Below are 24784 nucleotides of genomic sequence, written 5' to 3' on the forward strand. Positions count from 1 at the left end.
ACCATTTTGTTCCTGAGACAACCAGGTTATTCACCTGATCAAATGTGATCATTGCTTCGTGGTCTTTCTCTGCAGAAGACGCCTCATCTCACCGTCCAGTGGCCTCAGTTGGCGCCCCGGTTGAAGAGCTCCAGCACGGTGGCATTGGTTCTCTGAAACATCCACTGCTGACTAAGAGAAGAGGGGTCGCACGTGTTCATGAAGACCCGCCGCTCGCTCGGGCTGCTGTCGATACAGCTGTTACTGACGGGGTGGTACAGACTTTTATCCTGGAGGACGGAGAAACAGACTGACATTTAGTCCCTTCTTGATTTTTTTTGTAATTCTGTTCCAAAAATCTATTTCATAAACTTCACTGTTGACATCCCCCCTTCCTTTAGCTTTAATTTGATCTCCATCAACTCCAAAGGGAAATAATTGGCTCTCTAAATCAGTGGTTCTCAACTGGTCTGGCTGCGGGACCCACCATCACCCCTTAATGACAAGCCGGGACCCATAAAATTTGGGTATATCTATATTCAAGAAATCTAGTAGTAGTAACGTCTCTGTGTAGTAAACAACTGTCAAATCAAATAAAGAAAGTACACATCAATTATATTTTAACAAATATTATTCTCATTTTTCAAATTTAACTGGATGGATTATAAATAATACATATAAATACATGAATAAATGTTCTTCTCATTTCAAGTAAAATAACGGCTGGATTAAGAAATTCATTTTAGCAAAATTATTTTCACTGAATTGCCCTGCAGCTTTAAATTCAGTTCATTCAGGGTGAAGTGAAAAAGCCATAATATTATATTTTTCTCATCTTCTAAAAAGAGAAATTAGTGTTTGACTGGACAGACTCATATAGGTGAATTCTTCAGAGTCTAATGACTCTGGTCTCTCTGGCCATTTCTCTCTTTTGGAGATCGTCCTATGATTTGACTTTCATGACTCACACCTGAATAAATAGTCCTGCTCTGCTCATATGTCCTCGTCTCTCCCCCGTGTGTCACGGTGTGTGTACATCTCACTCAAGTCAGGAAACTTGTCAGAATACCCATATTTGATTGGCTGAGCTTCATCAGGTGATGTGATTCACAACGCATTGGTCGGTGTTTTTCCTGCACCGCTGAACAAGTGCCGTAAATGCTGGAATAATTCCGCTGCATAAAAAATGCCCTTCAAAATAAAATCACAACATTTTTTTTTTTTTGTCAGGCAAAGGCCCGCGACCCACTGAAAACCGGTCCGCGACCCACTTTTGGGTCGTGACCCACCAGTTGAGAATCACTGCTCTAAATGTTACACTATGATCAAATATATTGACCAGAGTAGCTTGAAAGCCACTAGGTGTTTTGAAATTGTCTGACTTTTGCAGGCTCAATATTAAAAAAGTGACACTGAGGCAGACATCCGTTCCACAGATCTGTGAGGAGGACGCTGATATGAATGGCCTGAAAGCAACACATTCTTCAGGATTGTCACTTTTGTACTCAAACAAAAAGTGCCAGAAGAATAAGCTGATAGATGCTAGAATCACGTCACATTGTGATCAGGGTAAGTGTAACATCTGTTGTTTATGTATCCTGCAGTTTTCCTTCAGATTCATTTGATGAGATGTGTAACAGATGGTCCCCATTATGTTGAAATCATTCATTAATTGACTGAAATGATGCTTAGCTGACCAAAGAAAATGCTACAGCAGCACAGTTGGAAGACCGAAAAGAGGATACAGCTGTGACTACCGCCATAAACTCCACACTGTAAGTCTTCACTTTCTTCTCCCGTACCTCTCTGTAGCGCCACAGCTGGTTCCCCTTCATGCCGTGACAGTCGTACAGGGTGACGGGGCTGTTGTGGGAGACAGCGTCGAAACAGACCTTCCTTGTGTGAATGGGGTCACCCACCCGAATATCCTCCCTCCAACCAAAGGTTAACACCTGAAGGGAACACATCTCAACTGTAATTAAACATCACACATCACTCTGTGGCTCTTCCTGAGGTTTTTGTCAATAGGTTTTTTCTCTATGAGAGAGTTCCTCTGTGGAGTTTGCCAGGTTTGAATTAAATGTATGAGGATAGTGTGTCGCACAGGTTCAAAATCCATCTGAATCAAACCTGTGATTACGGGCTACAGAATTTTGACTCGATTCATTCTGATTCTGATCTCTGCTCAAAGAATACAGGTGAAGGTGAAAGAGGCTCAAACGCTACTTGAGTCTCAAGGGGGCTTTGATGTTGGTAAGAAATGATGAGGCTTAGTGCACAAGAGCAGTAGTTTAGACTTTGCATGACATACACGTCATCACCTGCAATCACAATTACATCATGCAACACGTCAACGTCTGCTTATGCAACAGTTAGTATGACATTTGTCTGTGCATTTTACTATGAAAGTCCAAAAACTTGTCAATTTCCATTCTTTAAATGCACAGTTTTTTGCAGAATAAACTTCCGTCTTCACAGGAAACAACTTTGTTAGGTTTAGGCAACAAAACCACTTGGTTAGGTTTAGTAAAATATTGTGAAATACATAGTTTGGCTTAGTCAACAAAATTACACGTTGTTTGTCTTAAAATAACTACGTAAGTGCCGTTACTGAAGTACGCACGTTACGTGACAAAACAGCGGTCTCCTCGGTGAATGATGGCTTTTTGTTTGACCCATCCACCTCCTCTCCCGCCAGCCCTTTGTGGTCTGGTTCATGATTACATTCGATTTGACTTTGTGGGATATCGACGAATTACGGCGCATTCTTTTTCGCAGAGACCAGCCTAAACATATTACCATGCAAATGTTTGCAGTAATGTTAAGTTGCCCATGTACAGTAATGCTTAGCATGTTAGCATGTTAACATTAGCAGCTACATAACATTTATATCAAACTATAGTAGAATCGGTAAACAATTACTTAGGATTGCTCTGCTGGCTTATGATGATGTCTGGATAAAATTCCACAGCGATCCATTTGGGCAGCATTTTAAGCAAAGTGTTACTCAACCAGAACGGCCGACATTGCCATCTTAAGAGCCACGTTTGGACGGCTAAATTTACCCAAATAAATTAACAAGGACACACAGGCATGTAAATCTGTTCAGTTCTGAAAGAACTGGCCAACGGGGTCACCTACTCATTAACCCCTGCATGATGGTCATGGTCCTTTCAGATACAACATATGCAGTGCAGAACTCCGACCTTGTGTGTTCTATGACAACCTTCCGAGGTCAGGAGACCTCCTGAGACGTTTTGCTAGAGAAAGTGTAATGAAGGACCCTCACCTGTCCGTGACTCCACGCCACCTCGCCCCGTCCTTTCACACAGCTCTCCAGGCGGATGGGGCTCCCTGACACAAAGTGTTTGATCTCCATGCACATGCCGCTGCCCACGTTCCGTATCTACAAAACACACAGACAAACAGAGTCACAGTCACAGAAACAGGCACTGCTTGCTCTTTAGTTATGGATTGTCACAGCACAGGTTCCCATCAGATATTGTTTGTAATCCAGCAAAGTCATGTCTGGATTTAGGCCTCCATAGGCCCCAGAGGACTGTGGTGTTGGGTTGCCATTTGGGCCCACATAAATTGAATGTTTGAGTTTTTTCTTTTTACACTTGGAAGGGCCCAAAGGCATGTGTGGCCCCTTGGTGTGGACCCACAATGCTCTGATGATAGTTGCTGCATGCAGGAAGAGAAGGCAACCCTGTGTTATTGCAAACATGTTTCATCACGGTTTCTTGTCTGGGAATTTTGCTATCGCTATCTCCAGCTCGATGCACACCCCTCTTTCAACTTGGAAAACTCCCACTAGTATTACAGGTAAGTCAAAACCTCTGTGTTGAATTGAACATGATATGCACCTTTGTCTCCGGCACACTTTACAGCACCATGCGATGTTTGTGATTAAGATCACTCCATAGCCCATTACAATCACAAAGCAATAAGTGTAATTCTGCTCCACTATAATTAATAGATTAATTGTTTTCCTGCCTGTGTCCAGAATGAGGTACATGCCTCCACCCACGTTAGTTGAACTATGCTGTTCACATGAACAACACAATGCTTTTAACAATGTATAAAGTCCATCTCTGTTTAGTCAACAAAGGTAGACTAAAAGAAGGGATTCATAATGTAAACATTGTACTTCCATGACCTGATTCTGAATATAGAAATGATAAGCTCAAAAAGTATTGTCATGGTGAATCCACTCATTTTAAAGTGTTTGGTTGTTCTGAGAACCAGAGTTGGGTAAGAGCCTTTAGGCATTTTTAAGATGATAACAGATAACAGATAGAAACAGCTGACATTTTCAAACCTAAAAGGATAAAAACACTGTTTCAACTTTGCTTTTAGCTACGAAGCAATTTATACCCATTTCCTCATTCCTTTGTTATTCCTCTTACTTTGTCTATGCAGATTATCTTTTTATTTCTGAAATAAAAAGAAGGTAGAGGACCTTCACCAGTCATGTACACACCTTAAATAACTGTGCTAGTGCTGACAGTGGGTGGGAGCTAATTGCCTTATTATTATCTCCACCGGGAGATTATCTCTTAGGTTGTGTGTGTGTGTGTGTGTATTTCTGTGCCTCTCTTTCCACGGCTTATCTCGCATACTGCTGGACCCATCAGCCTTCTGTGCTGATTACTGACTGTATGCTCAAGGACCTCTAGCGCTGTAGTGATTCACACATGTTGTATTGAAGGTTTACAGCGTCATTGGCGGATTACGTAATGTTCCTCGCTTGATTTGCACGCCTAGCTGAGACAATTGCATGTACGTATGTGTAATGTGGTATGTATGTGCTATATAAAGGGGGAAAACACAGGTTGAATCAACTTAACTAATTAAATAAGTATGACAAAACGATGAAGAAAATGAAGTTTTGAGGTGAGACTGCTCCTGCAGTGCTGAGAGTGGCTGGGAGAAAGTGCTGCGAGGTGGAGGAGGGGCTTTTAAACCCAGGTACCACAGCAGGTGCCACACATCAACAATTAGGAATGGAAGGCACGACATCACATGACCTAATATTTTCTAATGCACATACTGACAGGTGCATAGGAGAATGAAAAGTGTGAAAGTTTGATTCACTGAAGTGTTCAAGAACTAGAGATGTTGCAACTTTCTGGAGTCTTATCCATCCTAGCAGGTTTAGATAATAAGTTAAGATGAGATGATAAATGTGTGCTCTGCTGGTTTATCGTTGTTGGGCGTGTAAGCATTTCCAAATGTGTGTGTTTCTCTCTACGTTTTCTTCTCCATGCAATCTGTGAAACCCTTGAACCACGCTAATCAAAGCAGTGTCATAAACTAAACCTTACTTCTCCCCACGCGGCAGCAGGAGGCTCCACCATTGGGTAGTGTTTCGGTAAATCCCAGGCCACCTCGCTCATGAACCACTTGAAGTTCTTGCAGTTGAGCCGGTTCCTCAGCTCCTTCTGGGCCGTCATGTCTCCCGCTGACAGGTGGCGGTACTCGGGCCGACGCTGGTAGACATATTCTGCGTATTCGTCCATCCACACCTCTGCCACGCGTTTGAGGTTCTGGAACCAAATCAAAGAGAGAGAGTCAGGCGGATAGATTCATTCACTAAGCAGCCTACTTTTCTTAGCAGGCATCTCAAGTCTGCCAGAATGTCTATGAGCCTCCCACAAATAAACACCAAATCCCACAGTCCCTGGCAGTGAGGATGATCTTGTGGAACCACATTGGACTGTTTTGTGAACATAAATGTTTGCTGTTAGCACTGTAGATTGCTCTCGGGGAGTCAGTTCCAACAGTGGCATCCATTTATTGACTCTGCCTCTCACATCAACAGCAACATATTGCTACTTGGCTGTGGTGTACCATTGAAGACCACTTTGGGCCAACTAAATTAAAGCTGACCTTATAAGTTGGTTTCCATGAATGCAGTTTAAGTTGAAATACTGTAGCACATCAATAAAAAAAGAAAGCGTTTGAAGAATGATAAAAATTAACGAGGGATAAAACTGATGATCAAATTAAAATTCAAGATGGCAGCAAATTCATTTTTGAGTACCTTTTTATATACATTTTCTCCTTCATCTGCAAGGTCAGGCAAATTCAGGACCATCAGCATTCCTCTGAGGGTTCAGTTTAAAGACTGCTGGTCAGAATACAAAGTCAAAACAAAGGCCAGTGCCCTTCAGTTGCATACTGAGCCAAGTTCCAAGCTGCAGCTGTAATGAATCGTTTTAGGCAACACTCCAGATGATTTAGCGATTTTAGACAATTTTGCATCCTGTGTAGATACTTTGAAACGTACAAGGAACAAAGAAACTCAAGCTTATTCTTCAGAGTAACACCTGCAAAAGCTATAAACCGTAGATAGTGGATATCCTGCATACTGTTGCCTCTCGTCTGGGTTTGTTTTGTTCGTAGATGCTGAACCGACTTTAACATGCTTTTGTGTGTGGAGGAGAGTAATGAGTAAAGGAAATATGAAAGAAAAACGTAGTCATTCATTATAGTGCGTCACTTAAAGACTAGCTTAGTTAGGGCAATGTGTGTGTGTGTGTGTGTGTGTGCAAGTACACAGTCTGTGTTTGCACACATGTAGTATTGATGTTTGTTCATGTGTCTCTTTATTTGTGTCCTTGAAACTAGACAGAGGTTAATTTGCTTCTCGTAAGCTTGTGTTTTCAGCTATGCCTGATTTAAGACCAGATTTACTGTTCAGAGCAGTTCAAGGACACACAGTGTTCTTATAGTGTGTGCGTGTGTGTTTGTATTTGTATTTATGTGATTTCACAGCAAGAAAAGAAAAAAAAACGCTGTTTGGTGAATTTAATTAAAAGGTAGGGTTGGTAATCCTCTTCAAAAACATTTTTGATAATTTTGTTGAAACTCTCATTAAATCCTGTCAACAATCATTAAATGAAATGCTCTGACAATAATAAGCCTGTCTAATCTTTTAATTCACCCCAAATGTAATGACTCGACAGCTACCTGCATGTGCAATCATTGCTCTTCACCAGAGTCTTCCACAAGCTGCTAGCTTAACACCTGTGCATGCTAACAATAGCCATGTTCATTGTTTATGTTCAAAAACAACAACCCCTCACAATATCACCAGGGTAAAGCTTGGAGAGTACACTTCTTTTAATGTATACCTGCTTTAAAAACATCTTGCGGAAACTGTCGAACAAAAAAGACAATATTGAGCTACATTATCGGAAGTGTGTTTTTGAAGTTTGGCCAATACAAGGCACTTTATAAAAGTGCAATATATAATAGCCGGGATGACGATAAATACATTATGTGGACCAAAGTGGACCCTGACTGGCTTGCGGATCACGTCAGAAACGCGGATGCTGAAAGTATGAATTTGTGTTTACATCCATTGTTCATTGGTTTCCTTTTATTTTTTTATAATTAAAAAAAAATAAAATAAATGTATAGTGTCCTTTACTCTCAGTGTATGGACCTTTGATCAGTTAGGTTTGACCTGTCTTAATTTCATGATGGACAATGCAATTCAGTTAAAATGGACTTTACCATCGTGGTGCACCTGAGAAATGTCGCCAAACCAAAAGCACAAACAGCATTACAAATACTGTAGGTTCCACTGTGGTGGAGATTAAAGGAGTGTCAGAGAGCTAGTGTACTCTGGTTTATACTCCCTGAATGGATCAGCCAATGGAACAGCCAACACAGATCCATTACACTTTGATTAGCCCTGCAATATTAGAGAATAATCCTTAAAATATAATGTTGTCCATTGTTGTGTTGTGTCTCAGATGTGAAAGAGTTGATGTGACAGCACTGTGCTGACACTGAAACCCTGTATCAGACTGTCCTGGTACACAGAAAATGTGATCTGCTGAATTGTATTTTCTCATGAACCGCAGAGGCATACTAGTGTGAAGAATTACCTTCGCCAAGCTGATCCCACCAGGGACCTTGTAGGGGACGTACTTCCTATAGATGTGTCCTACCCTGGAGCAGGGGATGTCCTCCATTCGACCACCACACATCCACACCTACAGAGAAACACAGAAAGGGAGGAATATCTTTCATCAGACGGATGTCTGTTGTATATAGAAGCTTTGTCCATCTCAAAATTCAAAGACAGAAAGTTGTGGAAAGGTAGGAGGAAGGTGAAAGAAGGAGACGATCAAGGAGATGAGCAGGAGAGTGATGGCGAAGAATAAAAGAGGCATGCAGTATAGTGATTCTTACAGGCTTATAAATCCTGGGAGACTAAGAGGAGAGAGGAGTGAATTCGGAGGACGGGCAATAAAGATGAAATTGCAGGATAGTGGAGGAAGAAGAGAAGACACCAAAACCAAATTATCATTATGATGGTGACCTGAAATCACCTGAGCAGCGGGGTCAGATTAGAGAAAGACTGAGCCGCTGGGTTAACTCATTGGCACAGTATACTATGACAATATTTAAAATTAGCTGATATGGGAAAAACAATGGCAACTGCGAAAAACTGTTGACCGCAAAGGCTTTCGAGGAAAACGAGGCATGCTGTTTCTTTGAAATATTGAAGTCATACAATGAGATTTTAAGCACCTTGATGTGATTTTCTTGAGTTAAAAAAAACCTTCCTTTACTGTTATTTTATCTTGTTTATTTTCCTTTCCTTCGTCTATCTCACATAACCGACACATCCAGCAGAGGCTCCTCATTTTAATCCTCCAACTATAATAAAGACAACAGTGATGATTCTCTGTCTTGGCTTGCAACGTTGAAAATAAACCTTGAGAAAGAAAGGGAGGCAATGAAGAGGATCACGATGAAAGGAAGACTTAGAGATGGAAAAAGGGTTTTGTTTTAACGACAATAGCAAAATGAAAAGTAGGGAATTGAAAAGCTGGATTTAAACATGAAAACAAACAACCTAAGTATGAGCGTGTAGGGCGTCCACATTGTTTCTATAGAGTAAAGTCTTTTAATATGTAAATAAGGTGTATGCTATTTGAAGGCTAGAAGCGCCATGAAACTGCTGAGAGTTCAGGAACATGGACAGGAATAATGGAACATGAAATATACATATTTTACATATGATTTCAAGGTGTAGGCTCGTTCAGTGCAGAGTTCAAAGGGGGTGTACAGGCAGTCGTGAAACTCCTGTCCTCCTGCAATAACCTGACTTCAGTTTGATTTCAGTGCACGTGTGAACAGTCGGTCCTACCCACTCAGTTCCTACAGTACATTTAAAAACATTACACTGAGGACCCTATAAGGAAGTCTAAGCAATATTGCTCAAAATCATCAGCAACAACACGTCCATTGAAATGAAAGGTTTGAAATGCAGACGGGAGAGCAAAACTGATATGAAAAAGTCTATGTGGCATCTTCTGGCTTAACACGACGGCACCATTCCAATTCTAAATTAATATTTGAAAAGTGCACATTCATTGTGTTTCAACACAGTATTTCTGCACAGTTGCAAAAAAAGATCAGGCAACACTAATATTATTATTATCACACTTGAGTGGTGGCTGCATAGGATTGTTTCCGACTTATGTGATACAAACATTTCCAATAACTCAAGAGCGTTGTTCAGTCCAAATTCAAAATTTACTGAAAAAACATAGATGTAATTGTTTCCTAAATTTACAACAAGTTTTCATCCAACTAAATATTCTGCGTCAGTCCTGCGTCCTTCGTGGCTGACTTTTGCTGGATACTCGAAGCTACATGACTTTACCAACTGTAGTTATCATGATCTGAACACAAAACAGCAGGCCTTGAGGCAAATTAGTGAGATTTTGTTCGATTTCATTCATTTAAACGGTACTATTGACTTTCAGGATGTGTACAGTTCATGGTTTGTGTCAAGCTAACATTATACTCAATTAAAACATAAAAATGCAAAGAACGCTCTGTCTGTTCTACAACAAGAAAAAAGGCAGTGTGATGTGAACACGTTTTGTCTTATTAACCCTTTAAATTGATAGTTTCTAACTCGGATTGAGTTTGCGATGTTAAGAAACAACTAACCACATGGGAATAATTTCAAACCCAAACTAACATTAGGCTATTAAAGCATCCAGACATAACAAGTCCTCATTGCCCTGTTTTGATATCATTGTCACTGCAGCACGACCAGTCTCTCTGGTCTGTTGCCGATGAAGTTCCACTACCAGTGAACCGAACTCAGATCAGCTGATAAACTACAGAACAACAGAATTCACTCCAACTGCATGAATAAAACATATTGCTGCAAGACAAAATCTAGCATTGAATAAAAGTGCAACTAAAACTTGAGTTGTCTCTATTGGTGTCTTTGAATAAATAAAACATAAGTTCAGCATATACTGTATGTCAGTGGCTCTTGTATTCCGTTTCCTTCCATGAATAACAATGACCTAACCAAGGCCGGCAGCAATAAACGAAAAGTCCGAGAAAAAACAGAAATGTAATGCTTCAAGGTTAGTACTGGCTTCAGCACCGATCTCAATGACTGACTCTATCTGCTTTTTAGATAGCAGATGCTTTACATGTTAAATTATTTGTGTTTGCCATCTGGTCCAGAAGGCAATACAGACAGTTGGTCATGAGCATGATGCAAAAACATTTCACATCATTAACAATTAAGTTCATGTTTTCTTTGGCAAACAAAGACTGTTTTATGGTGTTTTAATGGAAACAAGCATCAAAAAGCTGGTGCATTATCACGGTGGCAACCACAGGATCATATCAAGCATACCACTGGCCAATATGTGAAAGTTTATGTAATTAGCTTACTACCCATGCAAAATTCAGAATGCTAAAAAAAATCATGTAATTTATTTTTCAATGCAAGCTTTTAGAGAAAAGTTTCCCTCTGCCAACTTTTTGCCATTTAGCTTACTTATACACAGAATACCTACTTTGTGTGGCTCCTTCTCTGGAAGTTTAATTATGTCTGCCTCCAGAGCAGCTGTCTCTGAGAAATGTTAGCATAACTGAAACTCCAATATGCCAGAGCATATAGTCGGTTATGTGCCTTGCTCTATCTTCTTGCTTGGCATGTGAGGTCATATTGCCTTTGTGATCTGTGTGCCTGTATGTCCTGAGATTATTTCCCTGTATGAAATGCGTGATATTCCCATACTTATGTGACCAAGATGGAGCTTTAGATGAACTGTACCAGTGATTGTGTTTCACATGCGAGCAGGGCCTGGCTGTCTTTGGGAGCAGCAGTGTGGCTGTAAGGATTAGTGTGAGAGCCTGTTACTCAGGAGATGGGCTGTCTGCTCTGTATCAGCTAATGGGGATCTTAATAAAAAGGAAACCAAATTGAATATCTGTGGGCTTAAAGTAGGGTTAAGAGGCACAGCTAGGAATGTGCTGATAGCACAATTTAATGGTATGATAATCTTGGCCAAAATAATCACCTCGGTTTGGGATATTATCTCAGTAATTACTTAAATAAGATGAAAAGCTTCGAAACGGTATTGAAATGTAAGAGCTTTTCACATACGGCTCAGCCCTGGGTCACGGATGATGTTAGTTGAGGCCTATCGTTTCGGCTTTAAATGAAGGAAATCCTCACCTTTTGCTCAGGGTTTGAAAAACACTCAAGTGCAGAGTTATCCTTTACATTCTCGGGTTAAAGTGGAATCTTCTGCGTCACAGTGGTCAAGTTGTAAGTGCTTCAGGTTTGGAAATTGATTCATATTTCAGCCTCGGATTTCAAATGTTGAAAACACCACCAACATCACACTAGGAAGACAGAGGCTGTGTAGGGCTTTCATTATATACCTCAAAGAAAGTGTGTCGGAAATGAGTTTGCATGATCACAAAATATGTTTAGAAATTTGCTGAAAGGAAGATTCCTAAGCCTTTCTTCAGCTGAATTGATGATGTCTGTACTATCAACAATCACCATTGGCATGTGAACAGATGCTAAAAGGACAACGCCAAAACCTGAATGTCAGAGGTCAACAACACAACAGCCTCCAAGGAGCTGGCTTCAAGTTGGTGTGGGATGGATTGGGAACACTGCCAACCTCATAAATTTGTCTCCAATCTAAGACTCTTAAAGACAAAGCAAAGAGATCATCCTTTTGGTTTTAAAGTCTTAAGTGAACAACAACATGAATCAAAGATGTGACAGAAACCAAAAGGAAAGAGGATGATGGCATTGTTTGGGAACAAGATTCATTTCCAAAATGACATGTTTTATTATCATTATGTGTATGACCCTGATGCAATGATAACAGGCTAGAGAGGTGGCAGAATGACTTGGTTACAGGATGTAAATTCCAAAAACATCATCTGCAAATGTGTACGATAAATGAGCATTCAATTAGCCAGTGGTTTATGAACATATAAGAAAATGATTCGACCATCCCTTCAACAAAGTGAGCAAAACTGGCTTTAACTGCAATTTACATTTGATCATTTTTACCTTGAAGGAGATCTCGTACTGTTCTCCTCCCCAGATCTCCAGACCTGTGTCATATCCTCCCAGCTCCCAGAACCACTTCCTGTCCACAGCAAAAAGTCCACCTGCCATCACTGGCGACCTGCGGAATACACAAAATGCAACACACACTCACTCACTACTTGCAGTACATTTTGTACAACAGATGCACCCAAAATCACAACATTTACATGCAGAGCGGCAGCATCGCTTTCCACTTTTCAACTGCCAAAGAAAATACATGTAGGATTTAACCACAAACAACAACTGCGGCAACTCACAATATCCTTGAACTCAGCACTTTTTTTGAGTCAAAGTAACTGAATGGAGAGAGACAGCAAGGAGAATATCAGAAAGCATCACTTCTAACAACTGAAACTAAATGTCTACAGGTGGAACTGCTCAAGAGAGAAATAGAGGGAGACATGAGCAGATGCATATTGATTTGTGAGGAACTTTAAAAACTTTTTCCTTGAAAGCTTGAAGGAAGTCTTGGCTCGGATATCTGTTGGCTACACGGGGACCCCAAAAATATAGACACGCTTATCCGTCATCAGACTGATAGCTGATGTGTTTCGAGTAAACCACAGCTGCATACATAATTATTGTCAAATTAAAAGGGATTATTTTGCCAAAAATTATGTCTGTAACGATCAGTGAAAAAGCAAAGGTCTAGAAAAGTCTATTTGTGCTCAATTATTGCTATTCTATAGAAAAAGAAAATACATTTTGTGATCTTTTGTTTGAATGTAAATGGATGTGTTCACTGGAAGAAGCATGAGCAATATATTGGTGAAGCGATGAGTGTTTTGACACAAACCTAACATATGAATGGTTGGCATAATAGTAGATTGTACTGCAGGTGTTGTTTGAGAGGTTGTTATTTATGCATGTATGCATGTTCTTTGCTGTGACTCTGGTTCTTAGTTGGAATCCACTGTAACTGCTCTAAATCCAAGCTGACGGCAGCTGCTGTCCGCCATGATGAGGGCGAAACAAACTTTCCAGCCTACGTGATTAAAAACTCAAATGACAAAATATAACAGTCAGAATAAGAGCAAGGAAGCAACACACAGACACAGGCAGCAAGTCAGAGTTCATGTATTTATGGTGGCACTATTTCTCACCAGATAATGAAGCTACACTGAAGAGTGCAGAACCAATTAACCCACTGCAGAGCACTGTGGCTTCTGTCTGTTGTGACGAGCTCTGTGCTGCTGAGTGCGGGGCTTGTTAGCTGTTACATCGCTGCTGTACAGTACTCGATTGTAGCGGCAGCACACCTGAGGCAGACAAATTGGGGCAGCAGGTGTAGACACACGAATATATTTGATTTCTTGTAAGGAACCCAACCCACCTAGTGCCTTCTTTGAATCCAATTCATGTCACACTGATCCTAACGATCAATCACAACTCAACCCCCCCTGCCCTTCTCCCACAAATACCCCATCTTTGGCACCGACATGTCACTATGCACGCAGATACACCAGGTTGTCATAGTTACAAGCTTTTCATCAAGTAGAAGTCGGAGGCAGGCAGCCAGCAGGTAGTCTGCTCTCGCCAATGTCGTCCCTGAGGAGGATCAATTAAATGGCAAACAGGGCAGCTACTGTACTGTCAGCAGTGAGAAACACTCCGGGGCTTCCCACGCCTCATGAGCTGTGAGCACAGACACGAGTCCCGTGGTGATAACAGCCAGGTTTCAGCAGTTTTCCTTCTCCAAGGGTGAACAGGATGAAAATAATCCACTAGCAGTGATAACCGTACAAACACCTCTGTACTTCCCTCCGACATTCTTTTTGTTTTGTCTTTTAACATAATCTGTGTCACTCTGTCCAAACTGCGCTACTCTATTTCGTGGTGCAAACAGTTATGTTTGCTGTGCCTGCTATTTGTTGGATGGGTCTCTAAATCACCACTTCAGCTAAATGATACGCATGTGTGCTAAATGAATGGCTGTGCTTGCTGCGTAATGAACTTGTCACCATTTCCAATTGTTTCAATGACAATAATTTTCTTTATTCAATATTGGCATGTCTACAGACATTTTGCCAGTTTACCATGTTATTACAAAACCATTGGAATTTTTTATTCTCTTTTGGAAAGGCTTTCTACCAGATTTTGAAACTTGGCTGCAGGGATTTGTTCCCATTCAGCCACAAGAGAACTAGTGAGTTCAGCCACTGGCGTTGGTGCGATAAGGCCTGGGTCTCAGTTGGTGTTATAATTCCTTCTGAAGGTGCAGAATGGGGTCGAGGTCATGGCTCTGTGCAGGCCAGTCAAGGTCTATCACACCAAACTGGGAAAAACATTTCTTTATGGAGCTGGCTTTGTGCAGGGGGGCATTGTCATGTTGAAACAGGAAAAGGCCTTCACCAAACTGTTAGCATATTATTCTCTAACATGTGTACAACCACTCTACCAACTTTTATAAAGCAACAAGTTATAAATCAAACAATTTCCCCAAGTGATGTATCCATGTTTCCTGCTTTGTTTTTGCCCTGCATGACAACAACTACAGTCTTCAGTTCCATTATGGACGTACGTATATTAGAGGAAAATAAACTTTGTATTAATACAAATGTAAGTGTGTGGACAGTGAGCTTGATTCCCACTGGCTAAAAGACAGTAATATAAAGCAGCTGCAGTCAGATTACACAACAGTGTTTGATTTTGCCTGGAATAATAAGCCATTGCTCTAAAACTTTATCTATATTAATATAGATTCGAGCACAAAGGACCAGTTTGAATCCTTGCAGGGGAATGGACTTAATTACCGCTGAGACATAGTGCAGCAAACGAGTAGATGAAGCAACCAGCATTAGAAACTCCCGCTTGTGTCTGTTGTGTTCATTAAGGAAGCCGATATTGCAGTTACAAAATAAGTACATATTGTGCAGCTATAATTACTATAATTATTACATTATTTTCCATTGTGCATAAAGAAAATCTAATTCACACTCAACTGGTAATACTTACTCCAGAGTAAGCATGGGCTACACACACATGCACTTCTCCCTTCCTCCATTGCCCCACTGCCACACTGGACCAGAGGCAATGAAGGGCAGGTGAACACCGTATGGATTTAATTAGCTGCCTGTAGCACAGCCATGGTCTGCTGTTGCTGATAAAGTGACCCAAGTCTACAGTATGCAGCTTATACATATTGATATAGAAAAAGAGATTTATAGCCTGCTCGTCTGTGTTCCTCATGTAAAAGCATGCGGTACAACAGTGTGGCTGTAGGTAGGAGAACCACTGAGCACAATGTTTAATTCATGTGTTGACACAGTGTCTACAGTTGGAGGAGCACTGCAGTGCACCAGTGAAGTGGCTGCTCAGGGGGTGTTTGACTTCCACTGTACTGCCTGTACTGCCTGTCGTACGAGCACATGGATTCCCCCCTCCTGCTATAAGTAGAAAAGTGAAAATGAAACACTGGCTTTCGGTCTGTCCACACCTCCTACACACATCGGAACCGTCAAGCTAAGTGAGGCGGGGGTATTACTTGACAACGTCTTCCGTGTGTGTTGCACAAACCAACATCATGTTGAAAGAATATTTCACCCACAAAATGACCATTTGTATTTTCAATTATTTACCATGTGCTACATAAAAAAGAGCAGTTTTCTTTTTGCATGACTTCCGGCAAACGGAAAATCTGAACACGGATTTAAATGGATCGATTTGAATAAATGGGGTCAAGGATTAACAACAGCAAAACCATATCAAAAATGAGTTTGAAAACTCTCACACAACTTGTGCAGCATTATCCAAGTCAGTCGTATGCTCAGTACTTCCCAAACACATGCAACTTTGCCACAATCGTACTATTTAAAAGGTGCTGCATACGAGATCGGGAGCATTTCAAATTCAGTAACGACAGAGGATTGAGAGAGTGATGATGCCCTGAGAGCGTAGGCTATAGCAGCAATGTGTATCTGACTTCTGAGTTGATAAATAAGTGGGCAGCAGTCCAAGGATGAATGGTTGAATGTGCACATGGATAATGATGACCAGGTGACTTAAAACAGGAGGGGTTTACGGTCGTGATCGAGTTCTGTGATAGCCAGCGTCCAACAGATGAAGAGTGTGAGGTGAAGCGTTCGTGTATGAAACATCTCCATATTCAGGAGTAAAGCTTGTTGGAGGAGTAGGCTATGAAAACAAAGACACCATCAATAATTAGAGCATGCTGTCACTCACTCGAAGGGCTTACTGGGGTCGTCGCTCTGCAGCTCTGTAGGGATGGGTATCCGTTTGTAGTACATTTCCCAGTCAAACGCCCCTCGCATGGCGTCCCCCGCCTGTGTGTCGTAGCCAAAGTTGTCGTGGTCGATCACGTCGATCATCGGACACACGATCGTCTTCCTGTTCTGGACGATTCGGTCTGAGAGACACAGACGCAGCAGATAGTTCAGTCCAAAAAAAAGTTGTTCCACCGCTTTTCATTAAAGCAAACCAGAAACAACGTTTTTAATTTGTACAAGACTTAGAGTTGTGTTTGTGTGTCTGTCTTTGTTTGAGTATTGAGGGTGCTTCATCTACGGTGGTAAAGGAGGAAGTCAGTGGGTGCCCAGGAAGAATGAATGTATATGTGTGTTTGTTTGTGCACTATTGTGCCTCTTTTTCCACTGAGCTCTCGGCACATGTCAGACGCATATCAACCTTTCACTGGAAAAGGGTTGCCAGTGTGTTGACTCAGTAAAGAAAATGCTCAAGTAATATATTTTTGGAAAAGTGCAGCTATAAATCTGTTTGAATCATTTATTTCAGCAAGTCTAGTGCAGTTTCTGAGCTCATCTGTGAGACAGAGTGTAAACATTTTCAAGGTAACTTATGAGTGATGGTTCTGACTTGCAGTTTCTTTCGATGACATTTGGATTAAGTGCAGTACTTTAGGTGTGTGGTCCTTAAAAGTGATTTTGTTTTTCCCACCACCGCTTTTAAATTGGAAATCGTAGATCATTAATATTATACGGTTGTCATTTGAATGCCACACAGGGTGCACGTAAAATGAAATTGTACTCATCATTTTGTCACAGCCTCCTTACCCTCTCTCCTTTATTAAATGTCACAAAGTGTTGTAATGAACACAAACAGCTGCCTGTTTATGTCACACACTGGCAGACACGCATCATTGTCCTGAGTATTGTGTTAACAATAGAGGTAACGTGGGTCATAAAGCTTGTTGTTGAAAAGGTTCGATGTGGGACGGCGCCATGCTGGGAAACAGAGCCGAACATGGGTCATTAATGGAAAAAGGGTAATTGAGAAAGTGAGCGTGTTTGTGAGCAAGTCCATCAGGCAGAGGAGGAAGCGCTTAGTCTCACAGTAGGGGTGGTGTGTGTTTGTTTGTGTGCGTCGGTTACATCCATCTGCTATGAGGACCTTGAGATTCGGGACATTCATCTTAAAGAGAGGACATATTGGGAAATTAAAGCTTTTGGAAAAGTGAGGACACTTTTGGGAAGTAAAGAGATTTTAAAAGACATTTGATATTTTTGAAAGAGAAATTCTTAAAATGAAACATGGTGGCAAATGAGTTTCAGCACTGGGGATTAACAAAGTTTACGCAATTTTGGAAATTCATTGGGAAAAGTGAGGACATTTTGTGAAGTGCCTGGTAGCAGACAAGATGGCGGGCAACATCCATGATGGTCATCCACAGGAAATGACTTTGGGACAAAGGGTGGAAGTTGTTCGTCACGTTTTTTGTGAGGCAATGTAAAAGGCATGCAGACAAAGAAGCAGACATTGCCGGTGATCGTGAATGCAAGTTGGAGTATCTGCTTTCTTCGAGACTATAAGTACATTTAAATATTTGGTGCAGGTAAAATGGTAAGCTCAGTTTTTATCCATTGAAACTTGGTTTTAAAACTGCCATTCTCTCTCGCTATGTTCTCTTCTACCAATCAAACTATCAAAGGTCCCCGTAAAGTGTAGTGAAGGAAGACTCAAGCCTTAGCACCCAATTGTTACCTAATATATCTACTGCGGATGCAGCTAACGCTAACTGTAAAGTAGTGAGTCATGAACTACAGTTGTTGTTTTAGTCAAGTTGTCTGTGGAATAAAAACATGATTTTTTAGTGTGTATTTTTCCACTCCACCACGAATGAAGAGATTTGGCTGGGCTAAGCTTTACATCGTTACATATCTTGACAGTGATTTTGATGTAGCTAATGCTTAGTGCGTGCTTTTGTGTTCCTCACCCAGCAGCGGTGGCAGCCAGTTGACGTTGGCCTCACAGTGGGAGTCCAGGAAGGTGATGACTTCTCCTTTAGCCGAGGAGGCTCCAAGCAGGCGAGTCCTGATCAGCCCCTCCCTCTTCTTGGTCCTCAGGATGCGAACCTTCGGCATCCGCATCATGTACTCCTCCAGCGCCTCCTTCAGGTGCTCTGCACAGAGGGGAGGGGAGGCAGGAGGGGATACAGGAAGAGGGTGGGATCATCAGTGTCATGTTTAGTGCTCTCAAGAATTGTTCAGTTAAGTGGTATTATTTACTTTGCCCTGACATTTGTTTTCTCTCAGACTGACACATCGACCTCAATCATTTTCTTGATTTCCTAGAATGCCCTTGGAAAAACAACAGCGAGGGGATTTTCAGTCTACAACGTGGAAATACACTTGGCAATTTAATGGACAACAAAGCTGTGTCTGCTTTTGCAATTTTTGAGTCTGTTGATGGTGAAATCTGTCTCTACATTATGAACTTCAGATTGTATGCTCGTTGAACCAAAATGCACATTGACGCGTGTAGAGAGAAGAATGAGCTTTTTAAAAGCTGCCATTGAGGCCAGCTGCACATGCTGACTAAAGCTCTAATAATGCAATGTATCCTCAGACAACAATTTGTAAGATATCCTTTGAAAAGTTATGATATCTTTTGTATGTTTTCCTACAACTCTCCAGCAACAAGAGCGATCAGTTTGCCTGCGCAGGTCCTTGCAATGTTTCGGCAAAAAAAATACTTGGTTAGATTTAGGAAAAGATTGTGGTTTTGGTTAAAATGACTATTGAGATGTCAAAATGCGGAAGGTAGACGACAAATGAGCTTCACACGGAACATGAACAGCAGTGTTCTGGGTGGAAGTCTGCTGTTTTTTGACACACTATTCTACCTCAAACTCCTCCGTTTAACTTTGACGCTTTTTATTCTCCATCACCTGTTTTGGCTCACATTTACATACAAATTGATTGTTTACGTGGGTTGCAAACAAATAGCCCAGAACAGTGTAAACAATTTGAAAATATATATATATATAGTATATATACACACAAATATTTTCAGTGCACTGCAAAACAGTGTGGACGTTTGTCCTGTGCTCACCTGCCTGATCACTAACTCTCCTGTCATTAGAGATCCTGTTCCCCTCATCTGCTCTGCAATCACCTCATTCACCCACCTCAACTTCCATGTCCACACCTGGACCTCAATATCCTCATCAGCCACTCATTACCGGCCCAGACTCATTAACCCTCTGCCAGACTGTCTAGACTCCCATCAGCCTGTTTCGTGACACATTTTTGACTGATTGAAAAGATATCGAACTCTCAGCTACTTCGGCATTCATGCTTTTTTTTCAGTGATTTCTGTGTTGCTGTTACAGGGATGGGTTTCTCCCTTAAAGTGTGTCTGTTTAGTCATATTCACAGAGGTTGATGTGCAGTGGTTACTGCAGTTCCCTGTGGTAGACTGGCAACCTTTCCAGGGTGTTGCTTGCCTCTTGCCCACTGCATGCTGACAGTTGGGCTAGTCTCCAGCCCTCTGCAACCCTGCACAAGATGGATTTTTACCGCAGTAGCAGTGAAGGACAGATTCAGGATGGGAAACTTTTTAAACAACAAAAGGTTGTACAGGTCCCTTAATGCCTTTACGCAACACATCTTAACCACAACTTTTCTTCAGTTTTTTGCCCATCGGATAACAAATTTTCAATGCTGACATTACATACTAAACAATAAATCAGACCGACAAGCTGCAGAAAAAAATGTTGCTGCACTGATGCAGGACAACAAAAAGGAATAGTTATATTGCATCAGTAAATACTCAAAATAGCCCACACCTTTCCGTTGCTGAGATGGACATGCATTGATTAATGACAGAGAAAAGAGACAGACACAAATGGATTCAGACAAACTTGAATCTCCTCTATGACGATTATTAAACAGCTGATAATCCATTATCCCTCTATATAAATTGCTTGCAACAGATACCTGCTCTTGCAGAGAGATGCTGCAGGCCTCCTTCTGGCAAAACTGTCACAAGTAAACAAACGCCGTAGAACACTGTAACCCAAAGGTTTGTCAAAACCAGCAGTTTTGTAGGACAACCATCAGCCCTGTGATTGCCACTGTAATCAAATCACATCCATCACTGTAATCAAGTCAAAGATCACTATGATAAGTTCAGCTATACCATTAGTCATAGAAGCAGGAAGGTTTAAAGGTCTCTCTCGGGATACATAGTTTGTTTGTTTAGATGGGACTGAAGACTTTTCCTTTCATGTTTTATTGCTCCTTTGTTAATAATTGAATGGGTGATCATAGGAGTTTAGAGCAATGTATTTGGAAGGATGCTTTTTGTTGTGGAATACTTTGGTAGACCTTGGTAGAAGAGACACAATTCTCTGACAAGCTTTGTGTAACAAGTTATTTTCTGACTTGTTTCCCAATTGCATATTTGGTATGTGTCTTAAAAGCACACGTCAGGGTTTGACGGTAGGGTTGAGGGTCTAAATTTGATATTCTAGTGAAATGGTTTTACACCCACCGTGCGTCAAATAAGGAGGATGTTGCAACCGCCCCATGTTTTGGAGGTGAAAAATAGATAATTACTTTTTTTGACACTAATATCTAATTTATGAGGATAAGAGCACGAGCCCTGAATGTTTAAATATAAATTAACCCTGAAGCAGTCAAAACATAAAACGTAACTTTGACAGATGCTTGACAAAAAGCCACATTACTGCCTGTCAACAAGAGCAGAGAGAGAAACTATGAGAAGCTGGAAAGTTGACCTTTTAACTTCATACGTTGAAACCTTCATTTACTTTCATGCAAATTCCAAATCTAACTGAGCTGAAGTTGACGAGCTTCAGAGCAATACCAAAGCGGCTCTATACATTTCCTACGCAAGTTGTGTAAGATCCAGCCTCCCAGTCGTGTCAAAGCAGCTGTCAATGTTTACAACTTTGATAAAAAGGATGAAGCCAAACTAGTTCTGGTCATGGAATGGGAAAAATAAAAAAGAACATCTTGAGTGAATTGTGGGAACAACGATCAGGTAAACTTGTGTTCTCTCCTCTCCAAGTGTGTTGTCCACAAAAAAACGAACGTTAAATTGATGTTCTAGTTTGCAGTCCATCTCTCCATCTGTCTTGCTAACCCAGCTGGTCAGTGCATCTCTTGATCTGCCTGTGTCTTGTTTGCCACGTCCAGGGCTGTGTTCTGGGACTTTGTCCGTGATAAAAGTGACAGTGAAATACAACAATATGCACACATACTTTTAAAACAAGACCAAGATCACCTAGTTTCTTTAGGGGGAGACAGCAGGTCGGCAGTATTATGCCACATATAAGTGGTGTTCATTCGCTGAAAGCTAGGAACCTGAAGAATCATTCGAGTTGCAGCTATGTGTCAAATTGTTCTACTATAAATAAATAAATATATAAGAAACATTTTGTTTTGTTTAGGCGCCTACATATTTAAATGTTGAAAGTTTAGAGTGGATAAGGGCATAGCACATTATGATGGAAGTATATGATGGCCATTCCCATGCTGAATTCTCTCTCATAAGTTGTTGCAGTAATCTTTGGGGTTGATTCCATTGGTAACGCAGATCTAGTGCTCAATTTAACAATTCTTTGCCATTCGAAAATTGATAGAAATATGCAAACATTCCTCCAAAATACCACATGAAGACACCAAGACCTTGATGTACAACTTAGAAAAAGCCACGCTGTGATTTGGTAGCAACAACTTTTGACAACATTTTGAGATTTTTGCAAGAATGTCAAGCACTTCCATCCATCCTGGTTTCTTCACTCCCCTCGGTTTCTTCTTTCTATCTTGACCCATTACGAATACAGCTCTAGTTTTTGCCACAGAGAAACAAAGCATCTTCAGGGACGAGGAAGGATCCTATCTACAAGGGCAACAGGGAAGATGTGACAGGACTCATTCCTTCTGTCCTCCATATTTCTCTCTGTTCTAACTACTGTTTAGAAACTATGATATGGAAGCCTTTATTTTCCCATTTATTGATACTGCTTGTGTCTCAGTTGTTAATCTGTCTTTTTCTCTTCTCTGGTTGGGCTGTGAATCAACACTTAGTTTGTTGGTCTTTAAATCACGTCAACTGACTTGCTCCTTCACACCCGCCATAACAACAACAATCACATAGAGCGTATGGATACTGACCAAGCTACCATATTTGGGAATGAGAACAGGCTGCATATTCACACCTACAGGCGATTTAAGAGTTCAGGGAACCTAACCTCCATGTCTTTGGATTGAGGGAGAGAACTAAAACCGCTTTAGTACCACCCACTGAGACCAAATCCTTTACTTTATCATTGGGCATTTAATACTATACATGTATAAAGGAGTTGCAATCATGCTTAAGTTTATGAAAACAAGAGGTAAAATTATGTCAATCAGTGAATTAAATGTGGGTTACAATACTATTTATATTTTATGATATCTGTGCCCTCCTGCGTTATGACTTAATGCAGTATTTCTTTCTCGCTCAGTTCTGATAATGCATGCAGGTTTAGTGTTGAACACTGAAACAAGGCCTCAAAACAACAATCAGTTCTGCAAATAATCAACTCAAACCTTGCCCTTCGAGCTGAGTGTTTATGATGCTGTTTTCACTCTTTTTATTTTCATCTCTTACAGTATGTCTTCCTCTATATCAACCCCATCAAAAACACATCCCAAATCGAATCCCTCCATTGCCAATTTTCAGATTTATGTGGGGCTTTTCTCGTTGAGTCCTGTGACGGTCAGCCATCTTTATTTTCCGTTGCTGTGTTTATTGTGTTGCACAGCAGCTGACCTACATGCTGTAAAGTGTGACATTGCAACAAGGGTGGGAGGGCACCGAAAGGTCGGCGCCAAACTGTGTGGAAAAGGCGAGCTGTCCTCCCCATGTGCTCCATCAATAAATTAACCCATTAAAAACTGACCATTACGAGCCTGACTCTGCCTCACCCTACACACAGAGATGCTTACATCATCCTGCTAATGGCAGGAAGCGAGGCAAACGTAATCAACGGGCATTCACCCGGCGTGTGAAGAGAGCTTGTATAGGGAGAGGTGAGGGAGAGAGATCAGAGGATTTAATTATGATTGGTTAATTTTCGCTGAATAAATTGGAATACCGCTCACAATGTTTACCAAAAGCAAGGAGGCAATTAATCACGCTAATGAGAGCGAGCTGATGTCGGCAAACACATTAGTCTTTATTAGAATGTGAAGCGGAGGAGATTGGAGGGTTGAGGCGTCGTGGATGTCGGGGTCATTTCCCAGCGTGGATCAGAGGGATGAATCGCTCATCACACACCAGGTTGGTGATAAAAATTCAAGATGTTTATTCAGACTCCACCTGAACTCCCAGTATCCCATCCATCCCTTTCTTTTTACCTTCCTACAGTACGTCGCTCACTTATTTTCTCCTGTGGACGGTGCGTTAGCTGCCGCGGCCTTCTTTCATCTGCTCACATGGGGCTATACTCAAACCTGAATTAGCGCTTAGCGGATGAAAGGCACGGCAGTTTGCCTCAGGCCCTTGTCAAAGTGTCTGTGTTCATTAAAAATGTCATTGATAAAATGTGATTTTAGCTTACACGTGTCCCGTGAACTGAAATCACACCAGCTAACTGGAGAGTTTAAAGGAGTAGTCTGCCAAGTCTTTCACAACATCACAACCACCTTAACACAATGCATGTTATGCTTGTGTGAACTAGTAATATATCAGCCAGCGAGCTAATGTGACTTTATTTGTTTCGAATAGAGCTTCCATTTGTCCAGGAAACATTTACTCAACGTTAATGTGTCATTCAGAGTCATCTGTAGGCACCGCTGCAACAAAGCTACCCTTTTGGAAAAAGCAAGTCCTCCTACTTAAAAAAAAATAAAAAATCCACTTACTAGATTTCGAGTGGTTGAAAGCTCCAAAAGTTTTATAATCATGGAACAGACGAACCAGATATACACTGCAGTTCAAAAGGTTGAAAAAAAGCTTGATTCTTTACAGTCAGTTCTTTAGCTGACTCTAAATTGTCTTTCATGCTTTGACGTTGTAGAATGTCCATTGTAGAAATAGAGGTTATTTTGACATACTTACTTGTACGTACATGGAGAGCAAAAGGCTCCACAATGGTTTAACCAGACTGAAATT

General features: G+C 41.1%; 1 protein-coding gene across 1 annotated transcript in view; it reads right to left on the reverse strand.

Moving 5' to 3' along the window:
* Window positions 1-104: 104 nt before the first annotated feature.
* Window positions 105-24784, reverse strand: part of LOC142960210 (polypeptide N-acetylgalactosaminyltransferase 10-like) — a 57304-nt gene continuing 32624 nt past the window's right edge. Inside the window, exons 5-12 of the mRNA XM_076101922.1 lie at window positions 18591-18776; window positions 16583-16766; window positions 12362-12479; window positions 7884-7991; window positions 5310-5531; window positions 3269-3385; window positions 1782-1931; window positions 105-269 (exon numbers count right to left, since the gene is read on the reverse strand). Coding sequence (XP_075958037.1) covers window positions 105-269; window positions 1782-1931; window positions 3269-3385; window positions 5310-5531; window positions 7884-7991; window positions 12362-12479; window positions 16583-16766; window positions 18591-18776 — 1250 coding nt within the window. The remainder of the gene's footprint in view (window positions 270-1781; window positions 1932-3268; window positions 3386-5309; window positions 5532-7883; window positions 7992-12361; window positions 12480-16582; window positions 16767-18590; window positions 18777-24784) is intronic.

This window comes from Anarhichas minor, unplaced genomic scaffold, assembly GCF_050575085.1.
Source record: "Anarhichas minor isolate MPS153535 unplaced genomic scaffold, ASM5057508v1 ptg000027l, whole genome shotgun sequence".
In the NCBI taxonomy this organism is placed as follows: domain Eukaryota; kingdom Metazoa; phylum Chordata; class Actinopteri; order Perciformes; family Anarhichadidae; genus Anarhichas; species Anarhichas minor.